Below are 17,010 nucleotides of genomic sequence, written 5' to 3'. Positions count from 1 at the left end.
GAAACTTGTAAGTAGCGGAAACCAGTAGCAAGTATTTGGCTTCACCAACACCAGTACCTCTGCAGGTCAAATTAGGCATTATATAGTTCCCATTCAAACCAGTGGACTACCTGCAATGCAAAGAGATACTTTGACTGATAGCTTAGGTTCTTTACTTTTTGCACTACATGGGTTGAATTCCACAGCTGTAAAATGATGTGGCTGTACCCTTAAGATCCTAAATAGAAACCTCACTATTACTTTGAAAGTGGGTTTCCTAAACCAGACAATCCCTTTAAAGAGGGCCTGTAACCTCTTCAGTAATTTTATCTTGGTTTTAATTACTACTTGCTTGTAATAAGCATCCGAGAGCATCTATTCTTATTGCTCTATGATGTTCCATTCATTTATTATTCCTGCTATTATGAATGAATTAGTAGCAGTTTGCAGTGAAGGTCCGGATGGGTGTTACCAGTTGGGGTTTATCTCTGCACAGTCTGACACCAGCAGCGCTGACTGAATAGTGTCAGACTGTGCAGGGTCACAACCCCAACTGGTAACACCCATCTAGACCTTCAGTAATTAATGATGAATTACTGCTAGTAATTCATTATTAACTTCAAGGGGTTCTGCAGTTCTTTTAAACTGATGATCTATCCTCTGGATAGGTCATCAGCATCTGATCGGTGGGGGTCCAACACACGGGTCCCCTGCCGATCAGCTGTTTGAGAAGGCAGCTGCGCTGGCAGTAGCGCCGCGGCCTTCTCGCTGTTTACCGCAGGCCCAGTGATGTCACAACTAGTATCACTGGCCTGGGCGCGGCTAAGCTCCATTCAAGTAAACCGAGCTTAGCCGAGCCGAGGCCAGTGATACTAGTCGTGAGGTCACTGGGTCTGAGGGAAACCGAGAGAAGACCGCGGCGCTACTGCCAGCGCCGCTGTTTTTTAAAACAGCTGATCAGCAGGGGTCCCGGGTGTTGGACCCCCGCCAATCAGATGCTGATGATCTATCCAGAGGATAGATCGTCAGTTTAAAAGAACTGCAGAACCCCTTTCAGGAAGGAATAATAAAGAAATGGTACATCATACAGTAATAAGAATAGATGCTTCGAAATTATTAAATGTGGATATCAGACCCCCAATGTTAATCAGAACTCAGCTTACAGCCCTAATCAAACCCCATTGTTATCAGACTTCAGATCAGACCCCCAATGTTAATAAGACCCCATCCAGATCTTGGATCACACCCCCAATCTTAATAAGACTCCATTCAGACTTCAGCTCAGACACCCAATGTTCATAAGACCTCAGATCAGACCCCTATTCAGACCTCAAGTCAGACCCCCAATGTCAGTGACCCCCAATCAGACCTAAGATTAGAGCCCAAAATAATTAAGACCCCCATTTGATCAGACCCGCAATATAAATGACCCCAATCAGACCTCAGATTAGAGCCCCAATGTAAATAAGACCCCCCCCCATTCAGACTTCAGATTAAACCCTTATGTTAATCAGAGCTCAGGGCAGACAAAAAAAAAAAAAAAACGACTTTCCTCTCCTGCTCCGAATGCCACCGATCCTGAGATATTCTTCCTGCTCTTCCTGCTGCACTGAGCTGTGTAACCCGTCGTCGCAACCCACTCACATTTTCCCGGTCTCTTCTCCTGCAGGGCTCCGCACAGCATGAGGATGTCTGCGCAGTTTGTGACCTCACGCTATGCAGAGCCCTGCAGGAGAAGACCAGGAAGCGGTGAGTACAGAGCTCACACAGAGAGCGCTGCATTCAACACTTCTCGGTCCTCCGATACTAATGAGAGTTTCCATAATTGGGGGGTGCGTCTTATAGGCCAAAAATACGGTAATAATGAAAAAACATGTCAGGAAAGGAGACCAGTCCTTTTTAGTGAAATTGTTCAGACAAGCAAAGTAATCAGTTAAACAGACACTCCAGAAGGTTTTATCCTCCCTACAGTTTTATCCCTTTCCCTCATTTGATTATATAACATTGCTTCCAGGACTATTATCATCTGAGCTTTCTATGGAAATTAGCTCTCCTGAATTTAAGACTCATCATGCAGTGTCCCCATCAAATGATGACACAGAGGAAGAAATACAACTGCCGATAGTTGTGCTGAAGAAAGGTAAGTCGTTTGGTTGTAGTTCAGTTGACAACTTCCTCTTCTCCGGCTGTTTTAGAAGGACTGTATTAAGACTATCTCTTTACCCATTAAGCTCTACTAATATATAGTTAGAGGTATTCCTCTCTGGGACATGTATGAAATATCCACAGGATATGCCATAAATGTCCATTAGGTGCAGGTCCCACATCTTGGACCTGTGGCTGCTCCTACAGAAATGAATGGGGAGAGAAGCGCGTGCACGGCCACCTCATTCAGAAAAATAACCTTGTTTTTCCCTCTTTCATTCCTCCTGGGAATTGTATGAAGAAAATGAGAACTGTGTTCTAAAGGGAACCTGTCACCGGGATTTTGTGTATAGAGCTGAGGACGTGGGCTGCTAAACCTATTTGATACATATGCAAATTAACCTGGGAGGAGTCCTGTATGTGAGAAGAGTCAGGGACAGGACTCATCTCAGGTTAATTTGCATATGTATCAAATAGGTTTTTTTACACAATAAAAGCACACAGAGCTATGGGGACTGGGTATTGTGGCTGTGCTAGCGGCCATCTAGCAACCCATGTCCTCAGCTCTATACACAAAATCCAGGTGACAGGTTCCCTTTAAGGCTCTAGTCACATGTTGTCATTAAAACACTCTGCTTTCACAGCAATCTTTGCCACAAATGCCACCCCATGAAATTAAGTCCTTACCTTGTTCTTTGTCAAAGGGGCATGTACCTAAAAAGTTATACACTGTCCAATCAGCACACCTTAACAAGGGGAAAGGTCATTCGCATATGTCAGTGTATTCAAGCGTTTCCAAGAAGAATAACAGAAGAATGGTACAAGATAAGGTGCTCCAGATTTGTTATTTCTTGGGGAGTACGAGTATTTATTAGCCGAGTTGTCAGGTCCTTTTTAATGGGAATCTGTCACCAGTTTTATGTTGTCCTGACTACTATATCGTAACCGCTCCAGCGCATGCTGATGAGTCCTGATATTCATGAGCGCCAGCATCAACCCCTGCCTCTGATTGACAGTTGTTTCCTCCAGCATGCACTGGAGTCTTTAGGACCGAATAAAACTAGTGACTGATGGAAAAAAAAGAAGACAAGATTTTAGCAAAACAGCTAAAGAAAATGACTTAGAGTTTAGCTGAAAAGATGTGTCACTAATTCAGGCTGCCCTTAGTTACGACACCATAAATATAGATGAAGGATTCCCTTTAGGGTCCATTCACACGTCCGTTTTTTCTTTCCTGATCTGTTCCGTTTTTTGCGGAACAGATCAGGACCAGATCTGGACCCATTCATTTTCAATGGGTCCTGGAAAAAAAATCGGACAGCACAATGTGTGCTGTCCGTTTCCGTTGTTCCGTTCCGCATGTCCGTTTAAATATAAAACATGTCCTTTTCTTTTCCGCAAAATTCGGATCCTGGTACAATACAAAGTCAATGGATCCGCAAAAAACAGAAGACATTCGGATGTCATTCCGTATGTCATCCGTTTTTTGCGGAATCCGTTCCTGGAAACACATAACAATTTTTTTTTATTTTTTTTCAAAGAAATCCAAACAACTTTATTTGATTATTGAAATTTATACATGGTTCAGTTTTTTGCGGATCCGCAAAAAACGGATGACATACGGAAACATTTTCAGGAACAACGGATCCGCAAAAAACGGACCGAAAATCGGGATATAGGAAAATACTGACGTGTGAATGTAGCCTTAAGGGGGAAAATCCAGTGCAGATAATCTTGTAATATGTCACAGAGACGAGAATGAATGAGGTAATTGGTGAAGTCTGGTGTCTTGTACTTCATTGATTTCAAGAATGAATAGATTAAAGGAAATGCAGTTCAATCTGCGGGCATCATATTACAGAGCAGGAGGAGCAGAGCAGATTGATATATAGTGTTATAGGAAAATATTCAATAAGTCTTCCATCAGTGACTGACAGCTATGTATGTATACACACTGACAGAGAATGTTATCACTGATATCACCTCCCCTGTGTACAACTATCAGTGACTGACAGCTATCTATGTATACACACATACACAGAGAATGCTATCGATCACTGATAACGCCCCCCCTGTGTACAACTATCAGTGACTAACAGCTATCTATGTATACACACTGACAGAGAATGTTATCACTGATAACGAGGCCTCCATGTACAACTATCAGTGACTGACAGCTATCTATGTATACACAGTTACACAGAGAATGCTATCAATCACTGATATCACCTCCCCTGTGTACAACTATCAGTGACTGACAGCTATCTATGTATACACACTTACACAGAGAATGCTATCAATCACTGATAACACCTCCCCCAGTGACTGACAGCTATGCATGTATACACACTGACAGAGAATGTTATCACTGATAACAAGGCCTCCGTGTACAACTATCAGTGACTGACAGCTATCTATGTATACACAGTTACACAGAGAATGCTATCAATCACTGATATCACCTCCCTCAGTAAATGACAGCTATGTATGTATACACACTGACAGAGAATGTTATCACTGATAACAAGGCCTCCGTGTACAACTTTCAGTGACTGACAGCTATGTATGTATACACACTTACACAGAGAACGCTATCAATCACTAATAGCAACTCCCTGTGTATAACTATCAGTGACTGACAACAGGGGTGGACATACCGCCTTTGCAGCCGGTTCGGCTGCACAGGGGCCCAGTGCAGGAGGGGACCCCTTCTTACCGGCGGCAGGGGGGATGAGCGCTTCCAATTACATTCATCTGTATCGCCGTACTTAGGACGGCGATACAGATGGATGCTGCGGCGGGGCAGGGGAGAGGCATCTGAGAGTAGGAATATCCACGGCACTCCAGTTAAAGTATATGCAATTCTTTTTAATAATCAAAGAAAGCTTAACATCATTTATATTTCCATACAGTATTATTCATATCCAGGAGTAGAAAAAATATTTTGCGTTGCAAGTAGTTAAAGAGAAAGCAGCACTCTTGAGCACTGCAGTCTCTTCAAACAGCTGATCAGTGGGGTGCCTGGAATCAGCCCCCTAACGATCTAATATTGATTACCTATCCGGTGGATAGGTCATCAATATAAAAAAAAAAAAGCGGACAACCCCTTTAAATCTCTGCTCTTTCTAGGCTTTAAAGTTAAGGAGGTGGCCCTGACGGTGATTGAGGCCTTCCTATTATGACTGTATATACAGAGATAGCGGTCAGTCACTGATAGAACCGCCTCCTTGACTTCAAAGCCCAGAATAAGCAGGAGTATAAATGAATGAAATACAAATTATACTGAATCTTTTCCCATAAAGCTCTATATCAGGGGTGGCCAACCCGCTCTTACTATTTAGGCTGCGCAGCCTAGTATCTCCTCTTATAGAGAACATGGCGCGTGCCACGCTTGGCGCGCACTATGTTCTCTCCGGCCAGGCAGTGGAGAAGGAGGGAGGGAGTCTCTCCCTCCAATGACGTGGCCGCCGCTGTTCCCAATGAAAAGAGCAGGCTCTGAAGCTGCCGGCACCACTGCCACCAATGAATGGGCGGCTAATTAAAGCAGAAGGAGGGCCGGGGGAGTGGGAGGGGGGGGAATAAACTGCTGCGCCCTCTGAGTGAGCTCGGGGAACAGCAGCAGCAGCAGCAACCACCTCCTCCTCCTCCTCCTGAGTGTCCTGTCCTCAGCCCGGAGTCAGTGTGCATTAGTGCACTGAGCAGCCAGCATAGCAGGTACCCCACCCCCACACAGGCAGGCAAAAAACATGTATGAGGCAGCCAGTAAGATTGGGGTTAATATGACTCATCAACCCCAATCTTGCCACTGTCATGTTTTAAACATGATGGGGTCATTTACTTTTGGACTGGACCCCATGTGCCTCACATTAATAGTACGTGACCCCCAAAGTACCATCTCACAGAATTAGTTTGAACCCCCGCTGGTGACAGATAAAGCAACAACTCAAATTGAGATGATTACTTACTGATGATTCTCACGGACACACGTTAGGCTACTTTCACACTAGCGTTATTACTGGATCTGGCAGGGTTCAGCAAAAACGCTTCCGTTACTGATAATACAACGGATCCGGTTGTTTTATCTTTTTATCAAATCTTTATTTAGTTTTTTTTATTAAATAGAAAAGTGTACAACAAGGGCAACCAGCCCACGGGTCATAGCAGCATGAACAAATATACTAAGGTACATAGTAGGCAAGCATTGTAACAATATTTAGATACTGAATATCACAATGTAGAAGGGATCATAGAAGCTAAAAGTGGCTATCCGGTTGTATTATTTTTAACATAGCAAGGACGGATCCATCATGAACACCATTGAAAGTCAATGTGATTGTGCCAGAGAAAACGGATCCGTCACCATTGACTTGCATTGGATCCGTCTTGTCCACATCCCAGGATGGAAAGAAAACCGCAGCATGTCCCACTGAACAGAATGGACTGTATTTTGGAGCATTCCGTTCTGTTCAGTTCAGTTTTGTCCCCATTGATAATAAATGGGGGCAAAACTGAATCGCTTTTTTCCGGTATTGAGCCCCTATGACGGATCTCAATATCAGAAAATGTTAACGCTAGTGTGAAAGTAGCCTTAAAGAATTGCCTCGAGTAGCAACGACTGAATACAAGCCAGATTTGAAACACATTGTGAACAACAAAGATTGCAGAAGTCTCACTAAAGCTGTCTACATTACAGGTAGGAAAGGTGGTTTAAATGCACTTTTAAATGTTTGATAACTCAATTGCAGTAATACTGTCGTGTGCATGCATATTTGTGTAAACGGAGAGCTTGTGGCTCCTGGCAGTCATACTTTTTTTGGGGGGGGGGGGGGGGCTCTTTGTGTCTGTAAGGTTGGCCACCCCTGCACTATGTAAATCTGCTCAGCTCCTCCTGCTCTATAACATGCTGCCTGCAGATTGCACTGCATTTTCTGAAGACAAGTTCCCTTTGAAGCACATACCCATGTTCATTTTACACATTTCCTTTGTCTCGTATTTTTACTTTCTCCTTAGAACCATCTCCAGTTAAACCAGGGTCCTTTGTCTGGTGTAAATTTCAGCATTATCCCTACTGGCCATCATTGGTAAGAGCAGAAATATGAGTCTTCCTTTATGTGATTGTATGCTTCTCGGAGCCACCAAACAATGTTTCTGTAACAGGTCACATTAGTGGACTCAAGGAACAAGAGGGCAACGATAATATTTTTAGAGGAGTCCATTTCTGATCCTTCAAAGAAAAACAGGAGGTGAGATGCTGATTTTCTTTTAATTTCTGCATGATAGAAAATAGGTTAGAGGATATGTGATCTTGAATGGTAAAAAATGCAATATTCTTGTTACAAACCAAAACTTGCTTTTTCCTTCAATCTTAAATGTAGGCAACCCCAATTGCCACCTATTGAAATTACAGATATATTACAGTCCGTATGCTGCATTACACTGGCGAAATAAAAGTATAGAAAAGTAATGTACCTCAAGTTATGAACATCATTTTCCTTTTAGATCCACAAATATCTCCGCTCGGCGCTTGCCTCTGCTCTAACTTTCAGTTTACTTATTTTTGACAAATTGTATGTTTTAAGTTAGGGTCCATTCACACGTCCTGTTTTTTTTCATCCTGAAAAACGGTCCGTTTTTTGCGGATCCGTTGTTCCTGAAAATGTTTCCGTATGTCATCCGTTTTTTGCGGATCCGCAAAAAACGGAAACATGTATACATTTCAATAATCAAATAAAGTTGTTTGGATTTCTTTGAAAAAAAAATTGAAAAAAAAAAAATAAAAAAAATAAAAATAAAAAATTTGTTATGTGTTTCCAGGAACGGAATCCGCAAAAAACGGATGACATACGGAATGACATCCGAATGTCATCCGTTTTTTGCGGATCCATTGACTTTGTATTGTACCAGGATCCGATTTTTCAGGACAAGAATAGGACATGTTTTATATTTAAACGGACATGCGGAACGGAACAACGGAAACGGACAGCACACATTGTGCTGTCCGATTTTTTCCAGGACCCATTGAAAATGAATGGGTCCAGATCTGGTCCTGATCTGTTCCTGAAAAAACGGAACAGATCAGGAAAGAAAAAACGGACGTGTGAATGGACCCTTAATGAATGATAACTTCCTTTTGAATGATAACTTCCTTTTCTTCCTCCATTAATGGAAGCAAACTGTATATAGATTTAAACAGCTGCAATCCTGTCCACAGCCAGATACCCCCTAGTGGTGACTACGGGCAGTCTGAATTTTTTCATTTAGCTCTAGGCAGAGTGAAGGAAAGCAAACTATTTTCTCCTCAGTAATATGAGGATGAAGCTCTTGCCCCTGTAAGCATACAAATTTAACACCTTAAGGACCCAGGACGAGAATGCTCGTCCTAAATGGCCGGTACTTTGCGCCCCAGGACGAGCATTCTCGTTCTGCGGTCCTTCTCTTCCCCCACGTGCGGTCCGGCAATCATCAGCACGGATCCGTCTGTTACTGACAGCCAGATCCCTGCTGCATGCACCAGCATAGTTGATAACGCCGATGCAGGTGGATTAACCCCTCATATGCCGCAGTCAGCGCTGCCCGTGGCATATGGGAGGTTTGCGCTTCCTCTCCATAGCCATCGGGTCCCGGCGCTGCGGTGGTGGGGACCCAATGGTTGCCATGGCAGCCCCGATGCCTTACACATGCATCGTGGCCTGCCAGCTATAGAAACCAAGAAGAGCCTGAGGGCTGGGTCTCCTAGGCTACTGTCAGCGTCTTACTGTGTAAGACGCTGACAGTTCAATTCAGTACAATATAGAATGTATTGTACGGATTTGAAACGGGGATAAAACCCTGAAAAGGTGAAGTCCCACAGTGGGACAAATATAAAAAGTGAAAAAAAAAGTGTTTTTATATAATAAATTTTTTTAAAGTTTTAAGTAAATAATAAAATAAAAAAAATAGTGCCAAACTAACCATTACCTCATCCTGCAAACAATGAGCTCCTACCCAAGACAGTCTCCCAAAAAAATAAAAATAAACTATGGCTCTCAGACTATGGGCGACACTAAAACATGATTGTGTAAAACTTAAATAAATAAAAGAAAGTATACATATTAGGTATTGCTACTTCCGTAACGACCTGCTATAAAAAAAAATCTCACATGAACTAACCCCTCAGGTGAACACAAAGTGTAATAGTAGCAAGCCATACGCAACCCAAAATCATACCAATCAAACAGTCATCTCATCCCACAAAAAATGAGACCCTAACTAAGGGTCCATTCACACGTCCGTTTTTTCTTTCCTGATCTGTTCCGTTTTTTGCGGAACAGATCAGGACCAGATCTGGACCCATTCATTTTCAATGGGTCCTGGAAAAAATCGGACAGCACAATGTGTGCTGTCCGTTTCCGTTGTTCCATTCCGCATGTCCGTTTAAATATAAAACATGTCCTATTCTTTTCCGCAAAATTCGGATCCTGGTACAATACAAAGTCAATGGATCCGCAAAAAACGGAAGACATTCGGATGTCATTCCGTATGTCATCCGTTTTATGCGGAATCCGTTCCTGGAAACACATAACAATTTTTTTTTTTATTTTTTTTTTTTTCAAAGAAATCCAAACAACTTTATTTGATTATTGAAATTTATACATGGTTCCGTTTTTTGCGGATCCGCAAAAAACGGATGACATACGGAAACATTTTCAGGAACAACGGATCCGCAAAAAACGGACCGAAAATCGGGATATAGGAAAATACTGACGTGTGAATGTAGCCTAAGACAATCGCATAAAAAAACAAAAAAAAAAAAAAACTATGGCTCTCGTAATGTGGAGACACAAAAAAATCATTTAAAAAAAAATGCTTTATTATGTAAATCTGAAACAAACAACCCAAAAAAGTTGTCATATTTGTTATTGTCGCATCCGTAACAACCTGCTCTATAAAAATACCACGTGATCTAACCTGTCAGATGTACATTGTAAATAACAAAAAATAAAAACTGTGCCAAAACAGCAGTTTTTTGTTACCTTGCCTCACAAAAAGTGTAATATGTACCCTTAAATAGTTCCAACAAAACTGCCACCTTATCCCGTAGTTTCCAAAATGGGGTCTTTTTTTGGAGTTTCTACTCTAGGGGTGCATCAGGGGGTCTTCAAATGTGACATGGCAGCTTAAAATTATCCCAGTGAAATCTGCCTTCCTCTGCAGGGCGCAGAGGGAAAGGAACGCCATATGGGAACGCCATACAGCAGTTTATGACCACATATGGGGTGTTTCTGTAAACCACAGAATCGGAGCAATAAATATTGAGTTTTGTTTGGCTCTTAACCTTTGCTTTGTTAGTGGGGAAAAAAGTTGATTAAAATGGTAAATCTGCCCAAAAAGTGAAATTCTGAAATTTCATCTCCATTTTACTTTAATTTTTGTGGAACACCTAAAGGGTTAACAAAGTTTGTAAAACCAGTTTTGAATACCTTGAGGGGTGTAGTTTCTAAAATTGTTTTTCTTTGTTGTTGAAAGTTTCTACTCCTGGATGTTAACCCTTTCTTTGTTAGTGGAATAAAATGATTAACCACTTCACATCCGCCCATAGGATATAAACATCCTATGGGTGGACGTTTATCTCTGATTGGACGTTCTGGAATGTCCATTCAGAGATGACAGCTGCACGCTAATCATGCAGCTGCCGAGTGGGAGGGGGGGCTACTGTCAGTGACAGCAGGGCAACCCAGGGAGAAGGCAGGGACAGTTCCCAGGTGTCCCTGCCTTCTAGATCGCTGTATACATCGCACTCAACGAGCGCTGTGTATACATATCAGGAAGCTTCCTGTCCCAGCCCGGTGGTCATGTGACCAGCAGGGTCGGGAGAGTGCAGGAGCTGTCGGTTCTTCTACAGACCTCGATCAGCCCTGCCCTGAGGCTATACAGCGCTGTATTCTGCTGTACAGCCTCTCTGGGGGCTGTATTTCCCCTGTAAGTGGGGCTACTATGTTAGCCCCAGTTACAGGAGAAATCAATGGTGGAAAAAAAAAAGTGGAGGTAAATGTCTCACAGAGGTCTTGTATGACCTTATGGGGAACGCAAAGTGTAAAATAACAAAAAATAAAACACAGTGTTTAAAAAAAAAAAAAAAGAAAAAAAAGATTTCACATAAAAAAAAAATTCCCCAATTAAATAATAAAAAAGAAAATTTAAATAGAAGAAAAAAAATAGCACATGTATAGCTCTCAGAACATGGAGACATAAAAAAAAAAATTTGTTTCAAAAATGCTATTATTGTGTTAAAGTGAAATAAATACAAAATATATTAGGTATCGCCGCATCCGTAACAACCAGCTCTATAAAAATATCACATGACCTAACTCCTCAGGTGAACACCGTAAAAATAAAATAAAAACTGTGCCAAAAAAAGCTATTTTTTGTCGCCTTACATCACAAAAATTGCAACACCAAGCGATCAAAAAGGCGTATGCCCCCCAAAATAGTACTAAAATAATACCCTAAGAAAATCGGTCAAAAAATAAAAAAATTATGACTCTGGAGCCAAAAAAATTGATTAAAAACCGCAGCACTCCCAGTCTTGAATCCAATTTTGTGTTTATTAACACCGAAAAAAATAGCAACATTTCGACAGCAAAGTCTTTTTCAAGCTCAGACACTGGAGACACTAAAATATTTTTTATTTTTTTCTTCAATACTGCTATTATTGTGTTAAAGTGAAATAAATAAAAAAGTTGACATATTAGGTGTCACCGCATCCGCAAAAAAAATCACCTAACCCACCAGGTGAACACCGTAAAAAAGATAAATAAAAACCGTGCCCAAAAAAACATTTTTTGTCACCTAACATCACATAAAGTGCAAAACCAAGGAATCAAAAAGGCGTATGCCCCTCAAAATAGTAGCAATCAAACCGTCACCTCATCCTGAATAAAATGAGATCCTAATCAAGACATTAAGTCAAAACATTAAAAAGCTATGGCTTTTAGACTATGCAAACAGTAAAACATAATTTTTTTTGTTTCAAAAATACTGTTATTAAACTTAAATAAATAAGAAAAAGTATACATATTGGGTATTGCCACGTCCTGCTCTTTAAAAATGTCACATCCCCTAACCCCCTCAGGTAAACACTGTAAAAAATAAATAAATAAATAAAGTGCTAAAACGGCCAATTTTTTGGTCACCTTGCCCCATAAAGTGAAATAAAGAATGATCAAAAAATCTTATGTACCCAAAAAGGGTACCAATAAAAACGTCAACTCTTCCTGCAAAAAAACTAGCCCCTGCACCAGATGATCGGCAGAAAAATAATAAAAATATGGCGTTCAGAAAATGGAGACACAAAAACATATTTTCTTTAAAAATGCTTTATTATGTAAAACTGAAACAAAGAAAGTAGACATATTTGATATCATTGCGTCCGTAACTACATGATCTACCCTGTAGATGAATGTTGTAAAAAAAAAAAACACAGTGCCAATTTTTTAAGTTACCTTGCCTCACAAAAAAATGTAATTAAAAATTATATATACCCCAAAATAGTACCAATAAAACTGGCACCTTATCCCCTATTTTCCAAAATGGTCACTTTTAATATTTGTGAAACACCTAAAGGGTTAACAAGGTTTGTAAAATCAGTTTTGAATACCTCGAGGGGTGTAGTTTCTAAAATGGGGTCATTTTTGGGTGGTTTCTATTATGTAAGCCAGTGTTTCCCAACCAGTGTGCCTCCAGCTGTTGCAAAACTACAACTCCCAGCATGTCCGGACAGCATTTGGCTGTGCGGGCATGCTGGGAGTTGTAGTTTTGTAACAGCTGGAGGCACACTGGTTGGGAAACACTGATGTAAGCCTCACAAAGTGACTTCAGACCTGAACTGGTAAATAGTGGGTTTTGGATTCAAGATTTGCTTCTAAACTTCTAAGCCTTCTAATGTCCCCAAAAATGATCCAAACACGAAGCAGACATATGAGAAATGTAAAGTAATAACAATTTTTGGAGGTATCACTTACTATCTATTAAAAAAAATAGAGAAATTGAAATGTGCTAATTTTTCAAAATTTATGGTACTTTTTTTTTTTTTTTTTGGACTCCATTTTACCAGTGTCATAAAGTACAAGATGTGACGAGAAAACAGTCTCAGAATGGCCTGGATAAGTAAAAGCGTTTTAACGTTATTACCACATAAAGTGACACACAGATTTGCTAAAAATGGCCTGGGCAGGAAGGTGAAAAATGGCAGGGTCCTTAAGGGGTTAATCAGTCTCTAATTTTGGAACATGTAGAGAGGACCTGTCACATCCTAACAGAACTGCAGCTAGCTGTATACCTCCATTCTGCTGACGTTAGTGCCATTAGTTTCAGGGTCCAGTGCTAGTAAATTGTTGGGTTGGGCGGTTTCCACCATGCAGTCTCAATGGCTGAGGTGAAGGCACCCATAAGTGTAATGTGCTGTCAAAAGTGTACCAGCAGAGAGAGAGTTAAATCAAATGTTTAAGTTTATAAAACCCGCATTAATACAAAGTTGTACAAAAAAAGCTGTCAGTTCAGTGCCTCTGTGTATCTGAGTATTCGCTGCGTCTAATCAGTTAGTGACCACCAATACATCTTTTTACGGACTTTAAAGTTGCTTATACGCATTTTTGTGGTGCTGCAGCTTTAGCCTCTGCCAGGTGGTCCTGGCTGATCCTGGCTGTTTAACCCTTATTTACCACAACATCTAAGTGTTTTCAGAAGCAGGGGCCCAATCTGTCACCCATCGCACCCCTGTAAAATGCGATTGCAGGGTTATGATTCCTTTAAATGGCACTCATGGTTCTTATGAAGGCCCTAAGGCCTTCCTTCTGTGTAAGGCATGGCCTAATAATTTTCTAGTACAAGCATAATACACTGTACTAGGTAGGTAGTACAGTGTATTATCTAAGTGATAATGCGAATGAAGTAGTAAAAAAAACAATGATCACAATTTTTCCCACCCAGTAAATGTGAAAAAAACACCTAAAATAACAAGGTCAGAATTGCAGTTTATTGCATATCTGGCAACCAATAATGGAATATAAAAAGCACTCAAAATGTCTTATGTACCCCAAACTAATACCAATGAAAACCACAAGTTGGCCCACAAAAATCAAGACCCACACAGCCCTGTAGCGGGTTAAACCGCTTTTTACATATAATATTAAATCAAATCATAGATGACCATTTATCCTTGAGCTCAGCATCCCCTCCCTGTGCTCTATTTTTATTGCTTTTCTAAAATTAAAGTGACTTTTTTTTTCTTATTCAGTTTTAAAGTTGCGCTTCGTTCCATAAAACTTTATGACTGTCCAGAAAAGCAGCAGTTTTTGGTGAGTCAATGGCAGTTTTCTATAACCCAGGATGACGGTTTCAGGCCCACAGGCTTGTTACGATGCAGTAATCCTTCGTGACTTATTTACTATTGCAAATACGGAAAGCGGATCTGTCAGCTATCCTGACATGTCTGCTTTAGTAAATATAGACGAGCATCATTTGAAGACGTGCAGGGGGCTTTCTGAGGACCCTGCTAAGGTCAGAACATTGCTTGTCTGTCGGATGGACTTCAACATCCACAGGGAAGCTGCCACTTCTTCTACACTTTGATCTGTGGAGTCTCTCTGTATTGGGCCATTCCTTTTATTCCTCCTGGAAATATATGTGTAAATTGACAACTAGGGGTTTCAGTTTCCATCGTCGGTGGGAGTTGTCCCTACACAGACATATGTTAGCTTATTTGGTTGTCAATTTCAGAGGTAGAGGAAAAGAGGCTCCGGAATTATTTAATGGGTATTACATGTATTTACTAAAACAGATATGTCAGGATTGCTATACAATGCTGCCTAGTGTAGTGACAGACCTGTTGATTTCAGCCGCCTGTCACTTCTGAGCTGGCAGTCAGTTCTTTTATAGTTCCGACATACCAAACCCTGCAGCATGCCAACTGTGGAGAGGACAGAGCCGATTATTGCCGTGCTGCTCCCATTGAAATGAATTGGAGAAGTGCTGCAGTAACCAGCTACGTCCACAACGCAATGGATGGAGCTGTGTAGTTCTGGTAACGGGCAGCGAACGGGCTGCCCGTTACCCCTGAGGAAGCCAGAGATACTGGCGAAACATGTCGGGGGGCAGATTTAGGTTTTAATTAGCAGCCATGTTGCCCACTGTTAGAGAGCAATAGTAGTCCGGATGTTATATTGTGACCTGTTTGGCACCACCAACAGGCTACACACTTAGGAGGACAGCAGTGTTACCAGTCCCACATGTACTACCAGTACCTGCCTGGCACTATAAGCAGGCTGTACCTTTAGGCGTCTAACGGTGTTGCCAGCCCTGAATGTATTGATGTGAACTGTCTGGCATCACCAGCAGGCTGTACATTCAGGTGATCAATCGTCTGTATTTAATTGCCAGTTGCTAAATAGCACTCCCAGTTGTGTGGAGGGTTGATGCCACAAATAAAGGGCAACAATCAGTTTGAATAGGCACCAGTAGTTACAGACGTGGCAATTTACCCTGTCCGTAATAAACAGGGGCTGGGCCCGTTCACTGGCACCTGACTGGCACTATCAGTAGCTCACACACTCCAGTCTGCCGCACATATGACAAGTGCATTTTGTGTTGGTAAACTGTAGGCTGTCAATACAGCTTCTCAATCCAAATAGTGGGAAGAAGGCTTCAGTCTCCCACTATTGATAGCTGATAATAAAATCGATATTTCCAGCTAGAAATTAGTTGGAATAATACTTGTGGTACTTGGTAGCACAACTTGCTGTTCTCACGTTGTTTGGAGTGAGCGATTACACACATCGCCTCCAACCGGTTACATCCACCATCTCTCACAGTGGGTCGTAGACTGTGTTTTTAATACCTTAGAAGGTTATTCTGTTTATTTGTCTGTGTCCCATCACATGTGAATCACACCCACCAGTGACACTTTTTAATGAATAATATAATAAAAGTGAAGTATTAGTTTGCACTTGGGCCAAGATAGGTTTCTATTGCCCTCATAGGCATTTGTAAATATACTCTCTACACTGTGACCCAAAACTCTGTTACATGCTTTATATAAACTTATGTGATTTGCCAGCAGGTGCAACAACGCTGATGCACTGTGTATAGAGAATCTAATCGACAATCATTTATGTAGTTTTACTACTGCATATTCTTTCTCAGCAGATGAAGCCACTATCCCCATATAGCAATAGCGATTTCATCAGTTGAAAACTCTTCAGTTAGTAAAGCAGCAGTAGAACCAAACCACATGTGGTTTTTCTGTTGTGTTTTTTTTTTTAATGTGGTTTCCTGTTGGCTCCAAAAACTTATCAAAACAGCAGTGTGAAAACAGCCTAAAAACGTCATAAATCCCCTGTATTAGCCACAGATGCTCATTTTGCCTAAAGTCTAACCAGGATGGGTTGTGTGCCACTGTAGACCTGTGGAGGGTGTAATACTGCACATTGTTCCTGTTCAGACTGACTGGGCACAAATCGCACGCTCAGCCTTAGCAGGAATGCACAGTTATTCTTTCTAAGTTCTCTTTTCTCGTCCCTTTAATTTAAGGAAAATGCACGCAAAGACTATGGCAGGTCCATTGACTGGTGTGAGTCCCTGATCTCGGACTACAGAATCCGCTTGGGTAAGGTTTTTTTTTTTTTTTTTCTTCTACTCAGCTTTTCATCTCCCCCCTCCACATTATTCTATGCCAACCTCTCCCACTATGATCTGGATAATTAATACTTGGAGGAGCAATGACAGAGGCTTGAGTGCAATAACAAGTAGGCCCAACCAGGAACTGTCGGACCGGTCCCTGCGCCGGCATCTTCACAGACAGTCACTGCGCCTGCGCGGAATACAGAAGCGCATGGCGCAGGCACGGGAATT

The 17,010-nt window shown here is 41.4% G+C and overlaps 1 protein-coding gene across 4 annotated transcripts in view; it reads left to right on the top strand.

Annotated features, from left to right (window-relative positions):
- The window catches only part of PWWP3A (PWWP domain containing 3A, DNA repair factor), a 44,961-nt gene that overhangs the window by 9,966 nt on the left and 17,985 nt on the right, over nt 1-17,010 (top strand). For 3 of the 4 annotated variants that reach the window (XM_044269245.1, XM_044269259.1, XM_044269251.1), the window contains exons 3-7: nt 1,994-2,119; nt 7,135-7,205; nt 7,282-7,367; nt 14,399-14,459; nt 16,690-16,765. In XM_044269245.1, the coding sequence (XP_044125180.1) occupies nt 1,994-2,119; nt 7,135-7,205; nt 7,282-7,367; nt 14,399-14,459; nt 16,690-16,765 (420 nt within the window). The remainder of the gene's footprint in view (nt 1-1,993; nt 2,120-7,134; nt 7,206-7,281; nt 7,368-14,398; nt 14,460-16,689; nt 16,766-17,010) is intronic. The other variant, XM_044269267.1, reaches the window with a different exon arrangement.

The sequence above is a fragment of the Bufo gargarizans genome, chromosome 1, assembly GCF_014858855.1.
Source record: "Bufo gargarizans isolate SCDJY-AF-19 chromosome 1, ASM1485885v1, whole genome shotgun sequence".
Lineage (NCBI taxonomy): Eukaryota > Metazoa > Chordata > Amphibia > Anura > Bufonidae > Bufo > Bufo gargarizans.
This window is presented reverse-complemented; position numbering and strand designations above follow the sequence as displayed.